General features: G+C 42.0%; 1 protein-coding gene across 3 annotated transcripts in view; it reads left to right on the forward strand.

The window, feature by feature from the left end:
* The first annotated feature begins 8,433 nt into the window (after positions 1-8,433).
* LOC121080335 (protein fem-1 homolog C-like) overlaps positions 8,434-21,568 on the forward strand; it is a 36,110-nt gene continuing 22,975 nt past the window's right edge. Inside the window, exons 1-2 of one of the 3 annotated variants that reach the window (XM_040578261.1) lie at positions 8,434-8,888; positions 9,836-10,559. In XM_040578261.1, coding sequence (XP_040434195.1) covers positions 10,016-10,559 — 544 coding nt within the window. In that variant the 5' untranslated portion in view covers positions 8,434-8,888; positions 9,836-10,015. The remainder of the gene's footprint in view (positions 8,889-9,835; positions 10,560-21,568) is intronic. The other 2 variants (XM_040578262.1, XM_040578263.1) reach the window with 2 other exon arrangements.

Consider the following 21,568-nt stretch of genomic DNA (forward strand, 5'->3'; position numbering starts at 1 on the left):
ACAACAATCAGAGAAATATTGGATATGTGGAGAAAGGGCATTTCCCTCATCCTAGTGGATGAGGAAAAGGCTGTGGATGTTGTCTACCTGGACTGTTCTGGCCTGGGACAGCCCGAGACAGAGGGATTTGATGTTACACCCGGAGAGGGATGAAGATGCAAACAAGGTCAAATGCCACCAATCAGGAAAGTTTATTGAAACAGTGTTGATAAGAAAAGAGGATAGGAAAAGGAAGAAAGGATAGAAAAGAAGGAAATCTAGCAAGCAGTCGGGATAAAGTTGGAAGAGATAGTCACCACCATGGATCCAGTGGTGTCCCGTTGATCCAGTTTGCTTGTCCATTGGTGGTGGAAGTCGCCAAATCATGCCCTTACTGTTTGATGGTGCAGTCTTTTATAGGGTATTTGGGGAGACCATTTCCCTGACAAAGGCATGTACCGCATGTCCACACATACTCACCATCTTGTCACGCTGTTTCCGAGGGGCATATGCGATGGCTGGATGGTCCTTTGTCATGGACTGTGCATGCCTTGGCAGGTTGAGGTGGTTGTTCATGTCTGGACATGTCCCCCAAAACAACATGGCCACTCCTTGACCCCGGCTGCTGTCTGGTTCCAGGTGGCTATTTGGTCCTTGTCTGGTCCACAACTGCTGAATTCCCGCCAGATAGCCTTGCACAAAGCTCAGCAGTGATGTAAACAAGCTTTGAGACAGTCAGCTCACAATATGGTCTCCCATGCTGGACCTTTGTAAAGCCTTTGACACCATCTCCCACAGCATTCTCCTGGAGAAACTGGCTGCTCATGGCTTGGAGTGGTGTACTGTTTCCTGGGTTAAAAAATGGCTGGACAGCCAAGCCCAAATTGGGGTGGTGAATGGAGTTACATCCAGCTGGTGGTCAGTCACAAGTGGTGTTCTCCAGGGCTCAGTACTGGGGCCAGTTTTGTTTAATATCTTTATTGACAATCTGTATGAGGGCATTGAGTGCACCCTCAGGAAATTTGCAGATGACACCAAGTTGAGGGGGGAGTGTTGATCTGCTTGAAAGCAGGAAGGCTCTACAGAAGGATCTGGACAGACTGGATTGATAGGCCAAGGCCAATCATTTGAGGTTCAACAGGGAAAAGTGCCAGGTCCTGCATTTGGGTCACAACAACACCATGCAATGCTAGAGTCTTGGGGAAGAGTGTCTGGAAAGCTGTCTGGTAGTAAAGGACCTGGGGGTGCTGCTTGACAGCCAGCTGAACATGAGCCAGCAGTGTGCCCAGGTGGCCAAGAAGGCCAATAGCATCCTGGCTTGTATCTGAAACAGTGTGGCCAGCAGGACAAGGGAAGTGTTTGTCCCCCTGTACTTGTCACTGGTAGGGCCACACCTTGAATACTGTGTTCCATTTTGGGTCCCTCAATTCAAGAGTGATGTAGAGGTGCTGGAGCATGTCCAGCGAAGGACAATGAAGCTGGTGAAGGGTCTAGAGCAGGGGTCCTCAAACTACGGCCCATGGGCCGGATACGGCCCCCCAGGGTCCTCAATCCAGTGCCCAGTATTTACAGAACCCCCCCTGCCCCCCCCCCCCCCCCCCCGCCCCCGCCGGGGTTTGGGGGGGGAAACCAAGCAGCCGCAGATGACCTCCTGCCACTTCATCCACGTGCCGGCCCCCTGTTTAAAAAGTTTGAGGACCCCTGGACTCTAGAGAACAAGTCTTATGAGGAGCAGCTGAGGGAACTGGGGTTGTTTAATCTGGAGAGTAGGAGGTTCAGACGAGACCTTATTGCTCTCTACAACTACCTGAAAGGCAGTTGTAGGCAGTTGGGGGTAGGTCTCTTCTCCCAGATAACAAGCAACAGGACAAGAGGAAATGGCCACAAGTTATTCCAGGAGAGGTTTAGATTGGATATTGGAACAGGCTGCCTAGAAAAATGGTAGAATCACCATGCCTGGAGGTGTTAAAAAGACACATAGATGCATTGCTTAGGGACATGGTTTAGCGATAGACATGGCAGTCCTGGGTTAACAGTTGGACTTGATGATCTCAAAGGTCTTTTCCAACCTAAGTTATTCTATGTTTCTAAATATTTACCCTCAGCCTTGGATGAGAAGTGTATTCTAGGCGCATTAATGAAACTGAAGATAATATTGGGGCCCTATAGAAAAAAATCAAATTCTTATAAAAAATGGTAATACAGAATTGATTAGTCTTAGACTACCTGTTAGCAGCAGAGGACAGGATATGTGCATTATTGAATAATAGCTGCTGGTTTTATGCAAATCAAGACAAGAAAATTGAAACTAATATAAACAAGATAGAACACATTTAAAAGTCTTACATGAAGTAATACAGTAATTTCCCCTAAAGCTGTTCATGTGGTTAACCTCTTGGCTCCCAGACTTAAGTATAGGACTGTGAATTAAAATAAATTTGGCTGTTGTATTCATTATCTTTTTTTCCTTTGTAATTATATATGTGTATTTGCAGTGTTGTATTATCTTATGCACTCAATTGCTGCTAAAATAATATAATGTGATCCTGATGGTCAAAAAAAGAGGGACTGTTATGAAAATTCCCTTCCCTAACTATTCAATCAACCAGTATTTCTAGTATGAAAATGTATTAAATTTGTTAATATACATTTTGTTTCACATTATACACTATAAAGTAATGAGGTAGTGGAATTTTACTGGAGACTTTGGTATTGTTCATGCCTTAGCAAAACAAACTAAAAGACAGCCTCGCCCTGGAAATAAGGATTTTCCTTTATGGAAGCTTAGAGCTGTCTACAAAGGATAAAGGATACCCCTAGACAACCAAGATAACACCAGCATCCTAGCCCTTCTAAAATGTCTTTGACACCCTACTGGTGCTGTCTGGTGTCATAGCTAAGTAAGTATAGCAAGTCTGACTCCAGGGATGTAAGGGACGAAAATTATGCCTGCTTCTTAATGCTACATTGGTGTTAAGGAGTTTTATTCCCGATTTTGGTGGCAGCAGCTACAAGACAATGCTGAGACTGTTTCTTATCTCATCACCCAGGGAAACTTCACTCTCTTACAGGGATCCTTCTGTCTCTGGCATACATGCTCTCAGCCAGTTTAACCACTTCTGCAGTTGAGCCTTCCTGCCCTCCATGCCAGATCATTCCTTGGTCAGGAATTACCACTGCTGCGCAGTTACAATTTGAATTTCCCTGTGACCCATCACTGACAGGCTTTGGTGGCTGCCAGCTTTGCTGGACTGGTCGTTGCTTCCCTGCCACTTCTGTACCTGGAGGAGCTAGCCTCTTTGGCCAGCCACTGTGGGAGAAGTGAACACTCAGAAATGGCTCCTAAAAACTGCCTAAAGTGTAAAGCTTACCAGATGAAACTTTGAAACTTCCAGACTAATCTTCCTACAGCTTTCAAGAAGAGACAAATGACAACAATAATGCAATATAGTCAACTCCATCTTCCTAGATCTGTGCTGTGCAGGGCTGATAGAGAAGGGTTTAAAGTGTTGTTCCGCCTTCTCCTTTACTCAGCATGCAACCTTTTTTGCTGAAGTGAGAAGGCAGAATGCCAGTTATAGCAGCTTATGACATGAAATGGCAAGTACTCTACTGGAGCTTAAATTGACCCATCATTAAATCATCTCTCTCATTAGCAACTGAGTAATTTCACAGAAATCTCTAACTGTCCTTTGAAAGAGATAAAGCATACATTAATATTAATAATAGCAGGATTAAGTTAGTGACATAGAGCTGATATGTAAGGGATGAAAATAAGTTGACCTTGTAGAGAAACAAGGCTGACTTGGCAGAACTGTTAGTGTACAGATAAGCGGCCAAATTTGGCAGTGAAACCACAAGCGTGTGAACAGCTCGCAATGAGCAGCTGCTTTTCTACACATTGATAAATTTCCCGGTGCTTTGCTGCACGTAGGCACGTTCCAGGGCAGAACTTGGGTAGATAAGTGATTGTATATAACCAGCACTTATGTATGCAATAAACGATCTCACTTCTTCACTGACTTGGGGTCCGTGCCTTCATACGCCACAAATGGCACCAAAACAGGGACTTGAGGGATAAAAACTACAATTCTGATGGCATAGCCCAGCTGAACCAGGGAAAAGGGAAAAAGGGAAGACGGATACACAAGAGCTCTCATCACCACAGCCAGACAGCAAGTGAGCAGCTGGGAACCATGGGGCAATCATTAACATGGGAACAGAAAAATCATATGGATGTTTTGCAGAAAATTTTAAAAACTTATGGGGACAATGTGTCTCAACTATCCCTTGTAAACCTCTTGGCATGGGCTTGGGACAATTGTTCTTGGTTCCCTAAAGAGGGCACGCTGAATATCACTGTATGGAAACATATCGGGGATGAATTGGGACAGCAAAATGATAAGAAATCAAAGAGTGTGCTGAAAAAGTGGCAGCAAGTGTTTTCGGCTCTTAGCCACTTAAAGACTGTTAATGAAGCAAAACTCCCGCATTATAGCATGACAGCCTCATCAAAAGCAAGCAGAGATAAAGAACAGTATCTTCTGTCTTTGCATAACGATCCTGAGCCTGATGATCCTTTCCACCCAGGCTTAGCAGATCCAGAAAAGGGAGCCAGATCTCTACCCACCAGATGATAACGATGCAGGTGTAATCCCTGTGCCTCCAACCAAGCCCACAGTTCCATTTAACCCTCTGACCGAGAAGCCTGGACCCAAACAGCCAAAATCACCCCCACCCACAGATCCTGCACTTTGGGCAAACCCAGCTGAGTCGTCACATTCCGGTGAGTCGTCCAAAGTATACTATGGTGCTTTAGATCAGTGCAGAAAGGAGGCTATGTGAAAGGGAGATATGGAATTACTCAGTGTATTCCCCATCCGGTACCAGGCAGGGCGACCAACTGTGTGGGAGCAACTCCCGTAAGAAGCTGTAAAAGAACTCAGATGCTCAGTTAAAGATTTTGGACTCAGATCGGCATTTACCATGAACTTGTACACTGCTATTGCAGAAGGGTATGTTATGACCCCATATGATTGGAAAGCATTGTGTCGCATGATGCTTACCTCTATGCAGTATACAGTTTGGATAATAGAGTACCGAGACCAAGCTACTACGCAGACAATGGACAATTTAATGAACATGAAAAATATAGGTATGGATGAACTGATGGGGGAGGGCAGATATTCTGCTGCGGTAGCGCAGGTACAATTGCCTAGAGAGGCACTTGAACAAGCCACCTGGATAGCTCTTGCCTCCTTAAGAAAGGTCCCTGGGGGAAAGCCTGAACAGTTGTTTGCGTCTGTCCGTCAAGCGTCCCCAAGAGCCTTATGCAGACTTTTTAGATCGCCTAAAAAATGTGATAGATCAACAAGTAGAGTCAGAGGAAGCCAAACAATTACTTCTCACGCAGCTCGCAGTGGAGAATGCAAATGCGGATTGTCAAAGAGTTTTGCATCTGCTTCGGAACTGTAACTCTGTATTAGCAGATATGATAAGGGCTTGCCAGAATGTTGGCACCGAGACCCATCGTGCAGATATATTTGCTGCTGCCTTGCCACAGCAAATGGTAGTGGCAACTGCACAACGAGGCTCTTGTTTTCATTGTGGTCAGGCAGATCACTTCAAAAAGGAATGTAGGGCAGGAGATAGGAAAAAATCAAATGGGCCCAAGACTCCTTAAAACCTTGTCCACGCTGCCAAAAAGGGCATCACTGGGCCAATGAGTGCCGTTCTAAATTCCATCAGGACGGCCATGCCCTTTGCCCAAACCAGGGAAACTGCCGCGTGCCCAGACAAAAAGTCCGGCAGCAATGACGGTCCAACAACAGCCGACTCTCGACAGTTGGCCTCAGACCTCCGGCCAGCCACCCGTGGCAGTGCTGGACTGGACTTGGCCGTCTCCCAGTCAATCTTAATCACTGATACCGCTGTACATTCGCTCCCAACCAGAGTCTGGGGTCCCTTAGGGAATGACTGTAACGCGCTTTTGTTGGGACACTCTTCAGTCACTCACTCAGGACTGTTTATACTTCCTGGAGTGATTGACACCAATTACATTGGTGAAATAAAGATTATGGCTTGGACCCCATCCCCTCTGTGTCATATTCAAAAGGGAGAAAAAATAGCTCAGCTTTTCAAATTATTTCAAAATGTGGGTCCAAAAGGGAGAAGGCAAGCACCAACCTTCCACAGATTATGTGGGCACACCAAATTACTCACGACCAACCGTTATTAACCTGTTATATTGAGGGGAAGACCCTTTTTGGGCCTAGTGGACATTGGCGCTGATGTTTCAGTAGTTTTGCAATTGGACTGGCTGAAAGAGTGGCCTTTGAAAGACCCCACATCAGCAATAGTAGGTGTTGGGGGAATACAGCTAACCTAAACAAAGCACCTGACCAGTTTTATTACTCGGCCCCGAAGAACAACGAGGACCTATTACTCCATACGTCATGCAAGTCCCCTGCACCCTGTGGGGACGTGATTTGTTGAGCCAATGGGCGGTTACCTTGAAGACAAATCTGTCCTAAGGGCCGCTGAGGTGCAGCCAATGATTAAACTCGCCTGGAAAACAGATACACCGGTGTGGGTGGAACAGTGGACCTTGCGCACAGAAAGGCTGCACAAATTGCGTGAACTGGTGCAGGAGCAAATCAAAGCAGGCCATATTGTGCCCTCCACTAGCCCTTGGAATACTCCTGTCTTTGTAATACCAAAAAAAGAGTGGCAAGTGGCAACTTTTACATGACTTGTGAGCTATCAGTGCAGTGATTGAGCCTATGAGACTTTACAACCCGGCATCCCCTCTCCTGCTATGCTGCCTGTCGTGGTTTAACCCCAGCCGGCAACCCAGTACCACGCAGCTACTCGCTCACTCCCCCTCACCCAGAGGGATGGGGAAGAGAATTGGAAAGGAATGTAAAACAGGGCAGAACTTGGGTAGATAAGTGATTGTATATAACCAGCACTTATGTATGCTATAAATGATCTCACTTCTTCACTGACTTGGGGTCCGTGCCTTCATATGCCACACAGGGACATCTGGATCAATAGACATGCAGCAAGAATGCTGCAAACACATAGTTGCTTTGCAGAATTTTACTATTATTAGTAACGGATAGTGTGTGTGTGTAGAGGAATGAAGGCAGTGGGTTGATTAGCATTGATAATATGCAGCTGTGGCCTTGCCTGGATGGCAGGGGGTTGATTGACATGGATGATGTGCAGCTGTAGCTCGCTCCTGCTAAGTAGTTAATGGCTCATGATGGCAAGCTGTGGCTCCTTTCCAAGTTACTTGCAAGCAAAACTAGAGAAGAGGTGGCCTTACTAATCTCAGAAAAAACCAATGGTGCCACACCACTTTTGATGGCAGCCCGTTATGGGCACGTTGACATGGTGGAATACTTGTTGGACTATTGCTCTGCTTCTATAGAAATTGGTGGTTCAGTTAATTTTGATGGTGAGACCATTGAGGGAGCTCCGCCATTATGGGCAGCATCAGCTGCTGGCCACTTGAAGGTGGTTCAGTGTCTGTTAGATCATGGTGCATCTGTCAATAACACAACTGGCCTGTCCTGGCCCGGCCTCTGGAGGAAGGAGAAACAGCATGGACAGTAGAATCTGACTGACAGTAAAAGCCTTGTTGCAGCCTGCTAGTTTGTGCTGCAACAATTGGTGCCCCATGTGAGGCTGAGTTGGACTGACTACAACTGGTGCCCAATGTAGCTGAGACAAGCGGGAAAACCTGCGACCTATAACATTGTGAGAGGTGAGCCGTTGAAAACTAATCAATATTGCTGTATTTCAATACTTGTCCATCTTAAATTGCAACTTGTGTGTTAGTGATTAGTCAAATCATGTTGTACGTGAACATTTGAAGGGTATAAGAGCCCTGCGTAAAACCACATTTGTGGTGCCCCAATCTGGCTGAGACACCTCATGTGTGTGAGTAAATATTTACCCTTGTAATTCTTTACTTTGCATCCTGGCCCCTCTCCTCAGTCAGCACAGGCCAGTTGTGAATTTTCATGACAAGGGCATTGGGGCTCCCATCCCTCCCCATAGGCACAGGAAGGCACTGGAGCCCCCACACCAGATCCTCACTCTGGCCTACATCACAGGTGAACAGGTCTGTCTCTGAGCTGCTGGCACTGCAAGCCTTCATGGCTGCCTTTCCCACTAAATGAAGGAGCATCTAATTACCCTGTTCAATTTAGCAGTAAACTGATCTATTTCTGAGGAGAAAACGCCCACTTTTTTTTTCTCCAGACTGGGCTGGTTTTGCATCCCTCTGCAAGGGATGGGTTTATTGCCCGGATCTGCTAAGCAGATCCACACGTGGCCAGCCGTGAGGGTTTTCCTCCTGCAGTCCTGCGGGGTTTTACTGCTCTCCACGGAAGCGCCCCTCCCCCGGTACCGTGCGCCCCCCGCTGTCCCCTCACCCCTGCGACATCTCTCCCCACCTGTGCATGCTCCGCTGTAGCGCTGTTCCGCCCTTTGTTTTACTTTAGAGAAAGGAAAATAAGGCACAGTCTGGGGAAAAGGACACCCCCTATCTTGTCCCCATACCACAGCTAACCAAACCATACCTCCTCCCCGCTACGTTCTGTCAGTCCACTCACACTATAGCGGAGGGCGGTGCCAGGAAACTCGCTCACCCCCCTAGCGGACAGCTACCACATCGCCAGCACCGCCCCGCTCTCGGTGTAGCTTGAGCGGCTGCGTAGTCCCACCTCCTGTCCTGCTCCGAGTGGCTGGCGGCGCTTAGGTGTGTTTCTCATTGGGCCTGGTGGTGGCCGGGATGTGTTTGGTAGGTTCCGCTGTGCCCAGATGTTGGGCTAGTGGTGGAGGCTAGTTGCTGTGGGGATAGGTTTGTCGTGAAAGAGCTGGACGGAGTGCGGGAGATGGTGGGTATTTCCTTGTGAGGGTGACTTCGGCGTGAGAGCGCCGTTGGTGTTCTGGGGAGGTAGCCCGCACCCTTGGGTCCTTCCTCACAAATATGTTTTCCGTGGGCGATGGCGCTGTTGCTGCCTCCGGTTCTGGGCAGGCGGTGGAGGCCGTCCTGTCGCGGCCGTTGTGTGGGGAGCGGCTCTGAGGAAGCTGGGAAGGGTTTTTTGGGGACCCTGAGGTGGTATGGGGAGGGTTGCCCAGGTTAGGGAGTGAGCTTGGGGGGCGAGTGGTTATTGGACTTGGAGTGGAAAAGAGGGGGACGATCTGAAGAGAGGCATCGGGGGTAATCCTGGGGGGGGAGAGGGGTGTGTAGGTGGCTTTGGGGTGGGAGGCAAATACGGTGTTGTCTTGAAGGAGTAGATTTGGAGGGGAGGGGGCGGGGCTTTGGGTAGGCTGAGGGTGGTTGTGGTGGAAGGGAAAGTTCAGGTTTTTGGTGTCTGATACTAAATCAAACTACTCTGACAAGGGTGTCTTTCTGGTCAGGTTCTGAACTTGTTCCCTTGCCAGTAGGGTGGAGATAACACGGGGTCGTGTGTGTCTGTGAGCATGGGCCTCCGCAGAGAACCTGAGGGGGGATGGGGGGAGTGGGGGTGGGTGGGCGCTAATGGTTCTTTGTTTAGGCTGTGCTTAAAAGCAGAAGTTGATACAAGTGTAGGGTTTGTTATGTTGTGAGGGGAAAGTGTTTTCGTGCCAATGGTATGGATACTGCACTCCTAGGATCTGGCTTTCTGCTCAACATCTTTCCTTAAGGGGCACTGTGCAGTCTAGAGAAGTCCCATGGAAGTCAGCTGGACATTGGTGCACCACCACCAGTGGTTTGAGTATAACTGTAGAAAAAATGTAATTGTATGTACTTATTTGAGAAGTAGAAAGTAAAAACATTCAGAATTCTTTTCTTTTGCAGAGTTACCAAGTGCAGCCTGTGCTTTGTCAGGACCTCGTTTAGAGTCTCCATGTTGTCCCATCTGCCTGATCTGAGAAAAAGTTGGGGATACTCTGTTTGGGCTGTGTGTTTCTAATAAGCTTTTGTTTGTGACTCTGAAAAAAGCAGGTCTGTATCCTTCAAGAAAGAGGTACAGACTAAATGGATTTAAAGACAGCAGTGTTCAATGCAGCTTGTGATGGCAAGCTGCGGCTCCTTTCCAAGTTACTTGCAAGCAAAACTAGAGAAGAGGTGGCCTTACTAATCTCAGAAAAAACCAATGGTGCCACACCACTTTTGATGGCAGCCCGTTATGGGCACGTTGACATGGTGGAATACTTGTTGGACTATTGCTCTGCTTCTATAGAAATTGGTGGTTCAGTTAATTTTGATGGTGAGACCATTGAGGGAGCTCCGCCATTATGGGCAGCATCAGCTGCTGGCCACTTGAAGGTGGTTCAGTGTCTGTTAGATCATGGTGCATCTGTCAATAACACAACTCTAACAAGTTCAACTCCGCTTAGAGCTGCCTGTTTTGATGGTCACCTGGAAATAGTAAAATATCTTGTGGAGCACAAAGCAGACTTGGAAGTATCAAACCGTCATGGGCATACGTGCTTGATGATCTCATGTTACAAAGGCCACAAAGAAATTGCTCAGTATTTACTTGAAAAAGGAGCTGATGTTAACAGAAAAAGTGTTAAAGGTAAGTTCATTGTTTCAGTATTCCTTGTGGTAAATAGGGGTGAAATTACTCATGTGTTCTTTAGGAGACTGACACCCAAAAATATTCTTCTAGTCTCATAATGTGAATGTTTTTTCCAGTAAGAGATTAAGTGTGTCTAGCTATCTTTTTACAAGATTTTTCATCATACTTATTTAATAATGGCTATAAAACGTAGTTCTAAATTGATACATTTTCACAGAATGGTCAGGGTTGGTAGGGACCTCTGGAGGTCGTCTAGTCCAACTTGCTGCTAAAGCAGGTTAACCTAGAACAGGTTGCGCAGGACTGCATCCAGGTGGGTTTTGAATGTCTCCAGAGAATAAGACTCCACAACCTCTCTGGGCAGCCTGTTCCAGTGCTCTGTCACCCTCAAAGTAAAGAAGTTCTTCCTCATATTCAGATGGAACTTTTGGTGTTGTAGCTTGTGCCTTTTGCTCCTTGTCCTGTTGCTGGGCACTACTGAAAAGAGCCTGGCCCCATCCTCTTGACGTTCACCCTTAAGATATTTGTAGACGTTGATAAGATCCCCTCTCGGTCTTCCCTTCTCCAGGCTAAACAGGCCCATCTCAGCCTTTCCTCATAAGGGAGAGGTGCCAGTCCCCTAATAATCTTTGCAGCCCTCCACTGGACCCTTTCCAGTAGTTCCCTGTCTCTCTTGAAGTGGGGAGCTCAGAACTGGACACAGCACTTCAGGTGTGGTCCCACAAGAGCAGAGTAGAGGGGGAGGATAACCTCCCTCGACCTGCTGGCCATGTTCCTCCTAAAGCACCCCAGGATCCCACTGGCTGCCTTGGCCTCAAGGGCACACTGCTGGCTTGTGGTCAACTTGCTGCCCACCAGAATTCCCAGGTCCTTCTCCGCAGAGCTGCCCCCCAGCAGGTCAACCCCTAGCCTGTACTGGTGCATGGGGTTGTTCCTAGGTGCAGGACCTTATGCTTGCCTTTGTTGAACTTCATTAGGTTCCTCTCCACCCAATTCTCCAGCTTGTCCAGGTATCACTGAATGGTGGCACAGCCTTCTGGTGAATCAGCCACTCATCCCAGTTTTGTATCATCTGCACTAAGACTAGAATAGGGAAAGATGCATAAAGGAAAATATTTTCTATGTTGGAAATGAATAATCACTTAGTTTTCTACTCTTCCTCTCCCTTGAATTCTTGAATGCTTTTGGATCTTTCTTTTCAATGTTAGTAAACAAAAATGTGTTTTAGAATTAAGGAAATGAAGCTTCATGTGACTGTGATCACAACAGAAAGTCTTCCAGTGGTTTGTAGATCATGAAGAACATCTGTTTGTCTCTGTTTTACAATTATCTTGACATTGTTCAAAGTGAAGACTTATGTCCTTTTTTGCTGTTATCATGTTCATGTGGACTTGTTATTCAAATTGCTGGGATTTGTTGCATCTTAAACTTGTATGTGAATATGATGTTGGCCTAAAAAGCATATTGATTATTGCAGGTTATGGTTAACTTTTTAGCTCATTGAGTCAGGGTTGTGTCTCAGCAGCTTTTTTTAATATGCTTAATACATTTGCTAATAAATCTTTCTGTAGCATAAGACTTCACTTGCCCTTTTCTGGCTCATTAAAATTTTAACAGTCTAATATACTTCAAGTATATGTTGACAGAAAAACCTGTAGTGCCTAGCTTATTGCACAGTATTGTTAAATGCCAAATAAGAAAGTAATCTCTTTGACAGAGCTGTTCAGTTAAATATGCCTTTTTTTTTCTGCAAGTCAGGGAGATACGTGGATTTAATATAAAGAAAGCTAAACTAAAAATTTGTCATAGAAGTGAGCAGAGCAAAATAAATCTATCTTTGTAAAGATTTAGGGTTGCCTATGAATCATGGACTTACGATGTTTAAAAATGTCATGTTTCAAGACTGAGTTCTTGGAATAACAAGCTAAATATAAATATTTTTTTTTTTAGTTTAAAACATCCTTTTATATGGTAGATATGAACAGAGTAGAGCTGCTAAATATCTGATTTAACAGGAAAAAAATAAATCTGTGGATCTCTTATTCCTTACTTTTGTGTCAGTGGAGTAGATTTTAATTTACTCATCCTTACTATTCACTTTATTAGTGCATTAATTTTTTTTATTTGCTTAAATGACTGAATGGCAGCTGTGCACTCCTGAGGATTTTCTCGCTGCTCTCAGGGTTGGGGTTTTTTTTATGATCTTAATTCTTTCCTCTCTGCTTCCTTCAGTTTGTGACATGAGCAAAACTTCCTAAGGTATTAACAGATTTTTTTAATAATAATAGAAGTGTTGGATTGGATATGTTTTAGCTCATAAAAATGAACTTTATCTTTTGAACTACAGTATGTACAAATGCATGTGTTTACATATATCAGTCAAGTATGGACTGCTTTTTTATGTTTGGAAACAAATACTTCTCTGATATGACATGAGCATATTTTTTTGGCATCATGAAGCAGTCTGGTCTCTGAATTTATTAAATAAGCAATGGCAAGTTAAAGGAAGAAAGAAAGTGCTGTAAACTGTGAAAGTCAGCGGTGGAAAAGCGAAAGAACTGAGCAAAACTGGTAGCCTTAAATATTACAACAATATGGATGTTGCAATGGCTGAGGCTCAACAACTAACCTGAACTTTGTTTTGCAAGAATGCTCACTAGCTATTAATTTCAAAAATGAATGTTTCCAATAGGATTCATTCAACATTGTCATATTCTACCTCAAAGTTTCTGTCTATTGCTTTCAGTTTCTGCTCTTCCCTGTTGTCTAACAGCTCCCTTGACAGAGTAGGGGTGCTTGTGGTAGGGAGATAATTTGGAGAGCTCTAGTCGAGTAAAGTTTTTGCTATCCTTGTATCTAAACTAGACCCCTTTCTGGGACGTTCATGGAGAAGCCCACTGCTCTGTGAAAGATGCAAAAGCTTTAGCTACTGTCAATTTCGCTGCATCATAAATTACAAAGCTGCTTAAAGAACAAAATTAACGTAATTTTACTATGTTTAGAAAAATGCTGATATGGGAGATTACTAGAAATTTTCTTCCAGGTATTCTTGAAACCAGGGAAAGAGTGAGAAGGTAAAATTACTCTAACTATCCCTTAGGCTTTTTCAGTAGATTTTGTTATTGTAAGGTAGGAATTTATTCACATTTAAAAAATGAGACATCTAGAGCTGGGAAAAATGTGAAAATATGTTTTCAAGTGTTGATAGTTCCAGGGACAAACAGGGTAAAAAAACTCTTCTCTTTCTTTTAGAATTGTGGAAAATATCAGATACCTGTAAGAATTAAAGACTTTTTTGGGGGGAGGGAAGCAGAAAGTAGTTAAAGCAGTGTTCCAGTGTGAGTTTACTTGGTGTTGTCTTCCTGATTCAGAGGTTTTTCCAGTACACTACTGGTTTGAGAAGCTGCAGGTTAAAACTAACAGGGCTTGATATGTTTCACTGGTATGAAACAGAGGTCTCAAACAGCAAATTAATTTGGGGTTTTTGTTGGGTTTTTTTTTAATTAAAAAAAAAATTGATCTTAAATAAGGAATAGTATGGATAATGCTGTAGTAGCAGAAACATGATTTTTTTTCATGAGGAGGAAGAACCCTAGAACTAAACTCCAAATGAGGTACAGACCACCTACCCGTGTGCTTGGATCAGGAGGAACATTCTGCATTTTGGCTGCACGCAGTTTTCTGTTCTGCTGCATTGTGATGGCTGCCAATGATCTGTAGTTAAAGGATAGTGCTCCCTTTACAGTGTTAATAGACTTCTGGAGCTTTGGGTCAGTGTTTTGTTGAAGTGTTTCCTTGCAGTCCTCTTTTGGCTAGTTGGTGTTTGTGTGGGGTGAGGGAGATGCTTGCTCTTGTAGTTCAAGTGATAGCAGTATTTGTTGGGCCTCAAAATTGCGGATTTGGGATTTGTTGGTGATCTACCTGGGACTGTGTGTGTTGGAATTGGATTTTCTATTTAAAATTAATTTCCACAACAGATATTTTGCATGCAAACCATTTTAAAGGGATGTTACACCTCTAGTCTAACTCAAGACAGAATACTTGGATATTTTTTTTTTTTTTACAGATTTGGCAGACTCAGAAGTAGGAGTGTTATCGATTTGTTAATAAGTTAAGATTGATTGTCCATGGAGCTTTGTGGAAAGAGAGGGGGTTATTGTCCTCTCAAGGATCAAACATTAAGCATCAAACAGAAATTTTACGATTATTGCAAGCAGTTCAAAAGCCGGATCAAGTAGCAATGATGCACTGTGAAGCACTTCAGATTGGAAATACAAAAATAATAGTTGGAAATAATTTAGCTGATAAAACAGCAAAAAAGGTAGCAAAGAAACAAGCATCGCAAATGGCAATAATTCCTTCTAAAACAGTAACCCTTCCTAGGGAAAAACCGAGGTATTCAGAGGAAGATGACAAATTGGGTCAGTTATTAAATGCTAAGAAAAAACTTAGCTGGATGGTGGATAATTCCTAATGGACAGGTAGTAATTCCACCTCTTTTAATGAGAGAGAGAATTCAAACAAGGCATCAAGAATGTCACTGGGGAGCAGAAGCCTTAGTAACATCTTTACGAAAGCAAGTAATATCAGTTAAGATGTTGGGAATAGCTAAAATGGTAACTGCAAAGTGTGAAGTATGTTTGAAAAATAATCCAGTGATTAAGAAAAAGGTTCAAATGGGTAGACTGAAATCTGGTACAGAACCTGGAGATTATTGGCAAGTAGATTTTTCAGAATTACCCAGACAAAATGGGTACCGGTACATCCTGGTAAGGGTTGATACTTTTACAGGATGGCCAGAAGCCCTTCCCTGTCGCACCACACAAGCAAAAAGAGGTTGTGAAGTGGTTATTACAAGAAATAATTCCGAGATTTGGAGTTCCTATTGGAATTTCCTCTGACAGAGGTCCACACTTTGTTGCTGAAGTAGTCCAAAGTGTTAGCAAAGTGTTGGGTATTAATTGGGATTTGCATGCGTCTTGGAGACCACAATTTAGTGGAAAAGTGGAGAGGATGAATCAAACTTTGAAACAACAAATAAGTAAAATTTGTCAAGAAACCAGTCTAAAGTGGCCTCAGGCACTTTCATTGGCATTATTATGAATCAGGGTACAGCCAAAGAGTGGAACCTCAGTCAGTCCTTATGAATTATTATATGGAAAACCATATGAGTCTCCAGAACCAAATCTAAACATACATGTAAAAGGAAAACAAGATGTGTATAACTATTTGCTTTTTCTAAGGAAAACTTTGGCTGTGATCTGGAGTGTAGGAATTTGGAATAGACCTTTATCCCTGGAAAATTCAGTGCATGATTTCCAACCAGGAGACTATGTCTATGTGAAGACTTGGACCTCCGAACCTTTGCAGGAGCACTGGAGAGGACCTTCCAGATACTGTTAACCACTTTTACAGCTATCAAAATTGCAGAATCGGATGCTTGGATACATTATACTTGAGTGAAGAAAGCACCGTGAAGAAAGCATCTACTCCGTGGAAGACTGTGAATCGTGACCCAGAGAGTTAAAAATTGACTTTGAAACATGACTAATTTTTCATATCAGGTTATGATTGGTTTTTGGATTTTCCTTTGGTCGGTAGTGTTGGTGGGATCATGGGCTGACTTGGTGGACAGGAACAAAAGACAAATAGAAAGAGAACAAGTGATTGACATTCCCAAACAAATGGCAGAGGAAAATTTGTTGGTAGGATTGATTAAAGAATTTGCCAATTTACAAAATGTCACGCAGATCACTGCTTGTTTGCCAATATCGAGGGCAGTAGGTGAATCTAGTGAGATTCATAGTTAAAATTCCCCATGGAATAATCTGGAACATAAAAATGAAACCACCTATTGTGAACAAAGGCCAGTAACTCAATGGTATGAACAAGTAAAGGTTATTAGAAAACAGTGGAAGTCGCCAGGTAAAGAAACAGATTGTTTTGGTTTTTTTTTTTGTTTGTTTGTTTTTTTTTTTACAAACTATTGAATTATGATTTTATAACAGGATCCCGGCTTAGTGCCATAGCTTGAGTTCTTCTTCCTTGGGGGTCTAAATCTCCAGTTAGGATGGTGTTCTTATGATGAACAACTTAAAACCAATGTGAGCAGAAGTATCATGAAATGGAAGTGTAATAAAACTGGCCAAGGCACCCAATTAGTAGAACAATGGGACTCTATATGGTCTATGTCCATATTTTCTCATTTTCAGTATATGGCAAGAACTTCTTGGTGTTTTACCTGGGATGGAAAAGTTTTTTCAGTATTACCCTGGGTCAATGATAGGTCAACTTCATCGGGAGAGAAGGAAAATAAAATAGTGCCATGGTGGAAATGTGAAAAAGTGTATGATTGCAGTAATGCAGACTTAGTAATCCAAAGAATTCCTCTGTAGGCCACTGTTTTAAAATATGGTTGTTTTTGTCGAGGTCTTAAGAACACTCTCAATTTGACCAGCACTTTTACAGTTAGGAAAGGAACTTTGTTTAGTTGTAGTAAAACTACTATTTGAAGTCCAGGACATTTAGTTTGGGCATTAAGTGATGGAACCTGGACCACACATTTACCATTAGATGGTAAGGTGAAACAAATTACTTTAGGCATGCCAACATTGTGTCCAATTTGAAAGAAATCACCATTTAAAGGATCCTTAGAGAATTTAGAATTGAAACGAATAAAGAGATCTGAGATAAATGATGATATTTGGAATGAACCATTTATAGGAGTGAAAACTGGTTGGGCACTTGAATCACTTTTAAATCCTACAGCTTCATATAGAAACAGAGCATGGCTCTATCAGTTAGCTGGTCAAGTGGAAAAATTAGCAAACGTTAACAAAAAGGGGTTTAAGGAATTGAATATATAATTACAGGCGACCTCCAGAATGACTTTACAAATAGAATGGCACTAGATATGCTCCTACTTAAAGAACATGGAGTATGTGGATATCTCAAGGATAAATTGGACCATTGTTGTATCCACATTCCAAATGTCACTCAGGATGTGGAACATGATCTAGACCTATTGGGAAAAATTGAAAAAGAAACTGAAACAATTCAAAAGGATATGTCAGAAGATTGGCTTGGGAAAATTTTTAACAAACTGGGATGGAATTTGAGCTCTTGGATACAATCTATAATTAAGACTTTGTTTCTGTTACTAGTTGTCTTTTTGATGAGCATGCTAGTATAAGCATGTCTGAAGAAATAGTTTACCAATAGAATTGCAGTGAATCGTATGATTATGAGAGAAGTACCAACTATTTCACCAAGATATGATCCATCACCAAAATATGTTGAAACAAAAGATATATGAATAATGTGAAAGTATTGAAATAATGATTTTCAACACTTTCAAAGGGGGGAAATGTTATCGATTTGTTAATAAGTTAAGATTGATTGATTATATTAGATTGATTAATTGATTTTATAAAATCATTTTATAAAATTGAAAAAAAGAAGGATAAGAAATATTTTTAATGAAACTTATAGTTGCACAGTAAAAGCTGCTATGAGATCTTCTGTACGTCCTGTACCAAGGCTAGAAGAAGGGGCTGGAACCATTGTTAAAACTTAGGTAATAACTTTAGGGTTTGAAAGGTTTCTTTGTATTTGACCAGTCTTCTGTATGCAGAGGTGTATTGAAATGTCAGAATATGAGATTAATGGGAACTGGGGAGAGTCGACTGGAACAGCTTGTAGGTGCCTGCCAAGAAACCATGAACTTTAGTAAAAGGTAATTCCGGCAGGGGGAGATCGCGACCACCGACTCATATACCACCTACCCAAATCGTACCCCACACCCATTTCTAGACCTTTCTAAGCTCTACTGCGCAGAATCAGATATAGGAGGAGAATATGTTAATGATTTACGGGAAATATCATGGTTATGCATGACTACTTAATGAATATGTATGAATAAGTTCTATATATGGTGTCTGATTTTGAGACCTGGCGTGCGTTGATTGTGAGTGGACTCGCTCACTCACCCAGCCATTAATAAAGAAGTGTCTGCTTATCTTCATAACATTGGTGTCGATAAGTTCTTCATTCCGAGATTTCGGTAACAGGAGGATTATATGGATGCACACTCTACTATATGACTAGTGCAGTTAAGTATACATGAAAAATAATTAATCTTCCCTTGAAGTAAACATCAAGGGATCTTGACAGATTTGTTCTCTTCTGAGTTGTTTTGTCTGCTTGCCAAGATTCATTTTGGAAAAAAAAACAAGAAAACAAAAATTCCAAATATTTTTTCCACCTTATGAATTTTCCTTGTTCTAAAAAGTGTTTTGTATCTGTCTTGTTTGGGTTTTTTTTTCCTTTTTTGGATGATACTACATAATGCTCTGCACTGCAATTTGTAGATATTTTGTGTGATGCTGTATGAAACAACTTCAGTACATGCATCCATAAATAAAATAACAAAAGATACATTTTAAAGGAATAAATTATTGAATTTCATATGCAAAAAATAGTTCTTGTTGAAATTAAAAACATTTTCCCTTATAGACAGATATTTTTTCTTATGATTGTGCTTCTGCAGACTTGGAATACTCCTCCAGTCTGTCTGCTTTTCATGGAATCTGGGAAGGGAGGAATGTAAGAAATGGTAAAAGTTCTTGTAGTTTTTTGTGGAAGTAGTGGCTTATTCTCTCTTAGAAGTGTTGTGGTTTTGTTTATTCAGGCTACTGAGAATCAAGTATTTTCTATATGTTGGTCTTTGGTCTGTGTAAAATGAAGTTAATATTTTAATACGGTTTAGGTATAGCTCCCTTGTCATCTGATAAGAGGTCACAGAGCAGGGTCTACAGGGAGTTCATTTCTAGCCATCCAGGTGGCTTGAAGTGTAAGTTGGAATATTCTCTTGGAAATGCTTAAACAGCTTTTTCAGTTGGGATGTTTTAAACCTCTTGGGAAATGGGCACTGAAAGACCCATTCTGCAGTGCTCCACTACCTTTTGTGGAGCTCAGGTTGAAGATCTTTCTAGCTGAGGGGTTTATGATGATACATAAACTTATTTTTTTCAGTGTCTATACTGAAAAAAAGCCATTATTTTCTTTCTTAAACTGTCAGCAAAGATGACAAGATCTAACAAGACATGAAAGCTGAACTGTTTTAGATGATACAGTGGTATGAAATTTAGGTTTTTTCCTTACTATTTTTTAAAGCCAAGTTAATTGAACATATGTACTCAGTTTGTGACTGTGGGGAAGTTATGCTGGTTAAAACCACTCAGATTCTAAACCAGTTTTCTACCATTGCAAAATAGGCCTTCTCTAGATAGCCGTTTTACTTGACTTCGTCCAGAACGTGAGTGAAGCACACTAACAGGACTGTATAGAAAAATCTTACTTTGATGTTTCTTTGTAGGCCCAACTTTGTAGAAATTGGGGAGTTGTAGGTTAAATTGGATTAATACAGCCTAGTGTAAACCAAAGATTTAATGAACTGCTTAAGTCACTGTAATTGTATTAGAATCACAGAATTATTTAGGTTGGAAAAGGCCTTTAAGATCAGAGTCCAACTGTAAACACTGCCAAGTCCACCACCACATCCTAAAGTGTCACATCTACATGTCTTCTCAACATTGTTGAAATAAATGTTAAATATTGTTGGGGAAAAACCAACAAAGGTGGAAACACTTTAGGATAAAGTTGTTTTATTCTGTGAATCAGTTGAAGCTTAAACAGAATGAGTCACTTCTTCAATTGAAATTAATGTTTATACTGGGATTTGTATAGAGTTAGCTAAAACACAGTGAAATCAGACCTTGTGACTAAATGAGCCTTTTAAGACTGAGATGGAAATGCAGACTATTTTGTACACTGTAACAAATGCATTCCAGAATTCTTTGCAAGCATCTGTATTTCTGAATTAATAGTGAATACTTTAAACACAAGTGATATGTTGTGTTCTTTAGTTTTTTTTTGTTGTTTTTGACAAGTTCAGGGAAATGATGGAAGAAGTTGAAAATGCAGTCTGTCCTTTTAAAGAGGAACAGGCTGGGCTGGGGGATGGACCCAGGCTGAGGTACGCCATGCAACCACTCGTTTGATTTGTGCTGTTGTGAGTGTATATAAGGAATCTGCTTGTGATGAGTCTTTGCAGACTCCTTGTAGAACTGCTTATGGTGGTAGGACTCTGCCCAATGCATTGTTCTTTTTTTTTTTTTTTTTTTTTTTTTTTTTCTATTTAAGCACAAATGTGTTTAATTTGCCTCAAGGGGTACCATAAAATTTCCCCAACAGTGTTCATTGTAGTAAGGCCAAACAGTTTCCTTTTAGAAGGACACTGAAACTTTGAAACAGCCTTTGAAACAGCCTCTTCCCCCCTCCCGCTCCATTAGGAGGGTGGCTGTGCACTTTTACAAACCTTATTAGAAATTTTTTCTTTGGAATAAGAGATATTTCTTAGTGTTAGTGAAATTAGTAAAGGATTGACAGAAGACCCTGTTTCAACTCCTTGTTCTTCAGATTCTTGTCGTGTTATGACTTTACTGTTTTCATTCTCATAAAGCAACTCCTAGACAGAATTTCAAATTTATAAATTTATTATAAATATCTTGAAGTGCAACTCTTGGCAATGTGAGAAAGAGGCATCCCAGTTGTTCCTTGCAGGTCACAAGGAATAAAGGAATAAATTATTGAATTTCAGATGCAAAAAATGGTTCCTGTTGAAATTATTCACAATATTTTATATGTTATTGCCACTTTGTACTATTAATCTTGATAATATGAGTTATCATTAAGTACTCTTGTGACCAATGGAACAATTGTTCCATTACAGAACATGGAACAACTTGTTGAGGTTAACAGTTCTTTACAATTTTTATTTAATTTATTTTTAAAAGGAAGGCATACCTTTAATTTTCCTTTGTCATTGTTGTGGTTTAACCCTGGCCAGCAACAAAGCACCATGCAGCCACTCGCTCACTTCACTTCCACCAACAGGATGAGGGAGACAATCAGAAGAGTAAAAGTGAGAAAACTCGTGGGTTGAA

Source organism: Falco naumanni, chromosome W, assembly GCF_017639655.2.
Source record: "Falco naumanni isolate bFalNau1 chromosome W, bFalNau1.pat, whole genome shotgun sequence".
Lineage (NCBI taxonomy): Eukaryota > Metazoa > Chordata > Aves > Falconiformes > Falconidae > Falco > Falco naumanni.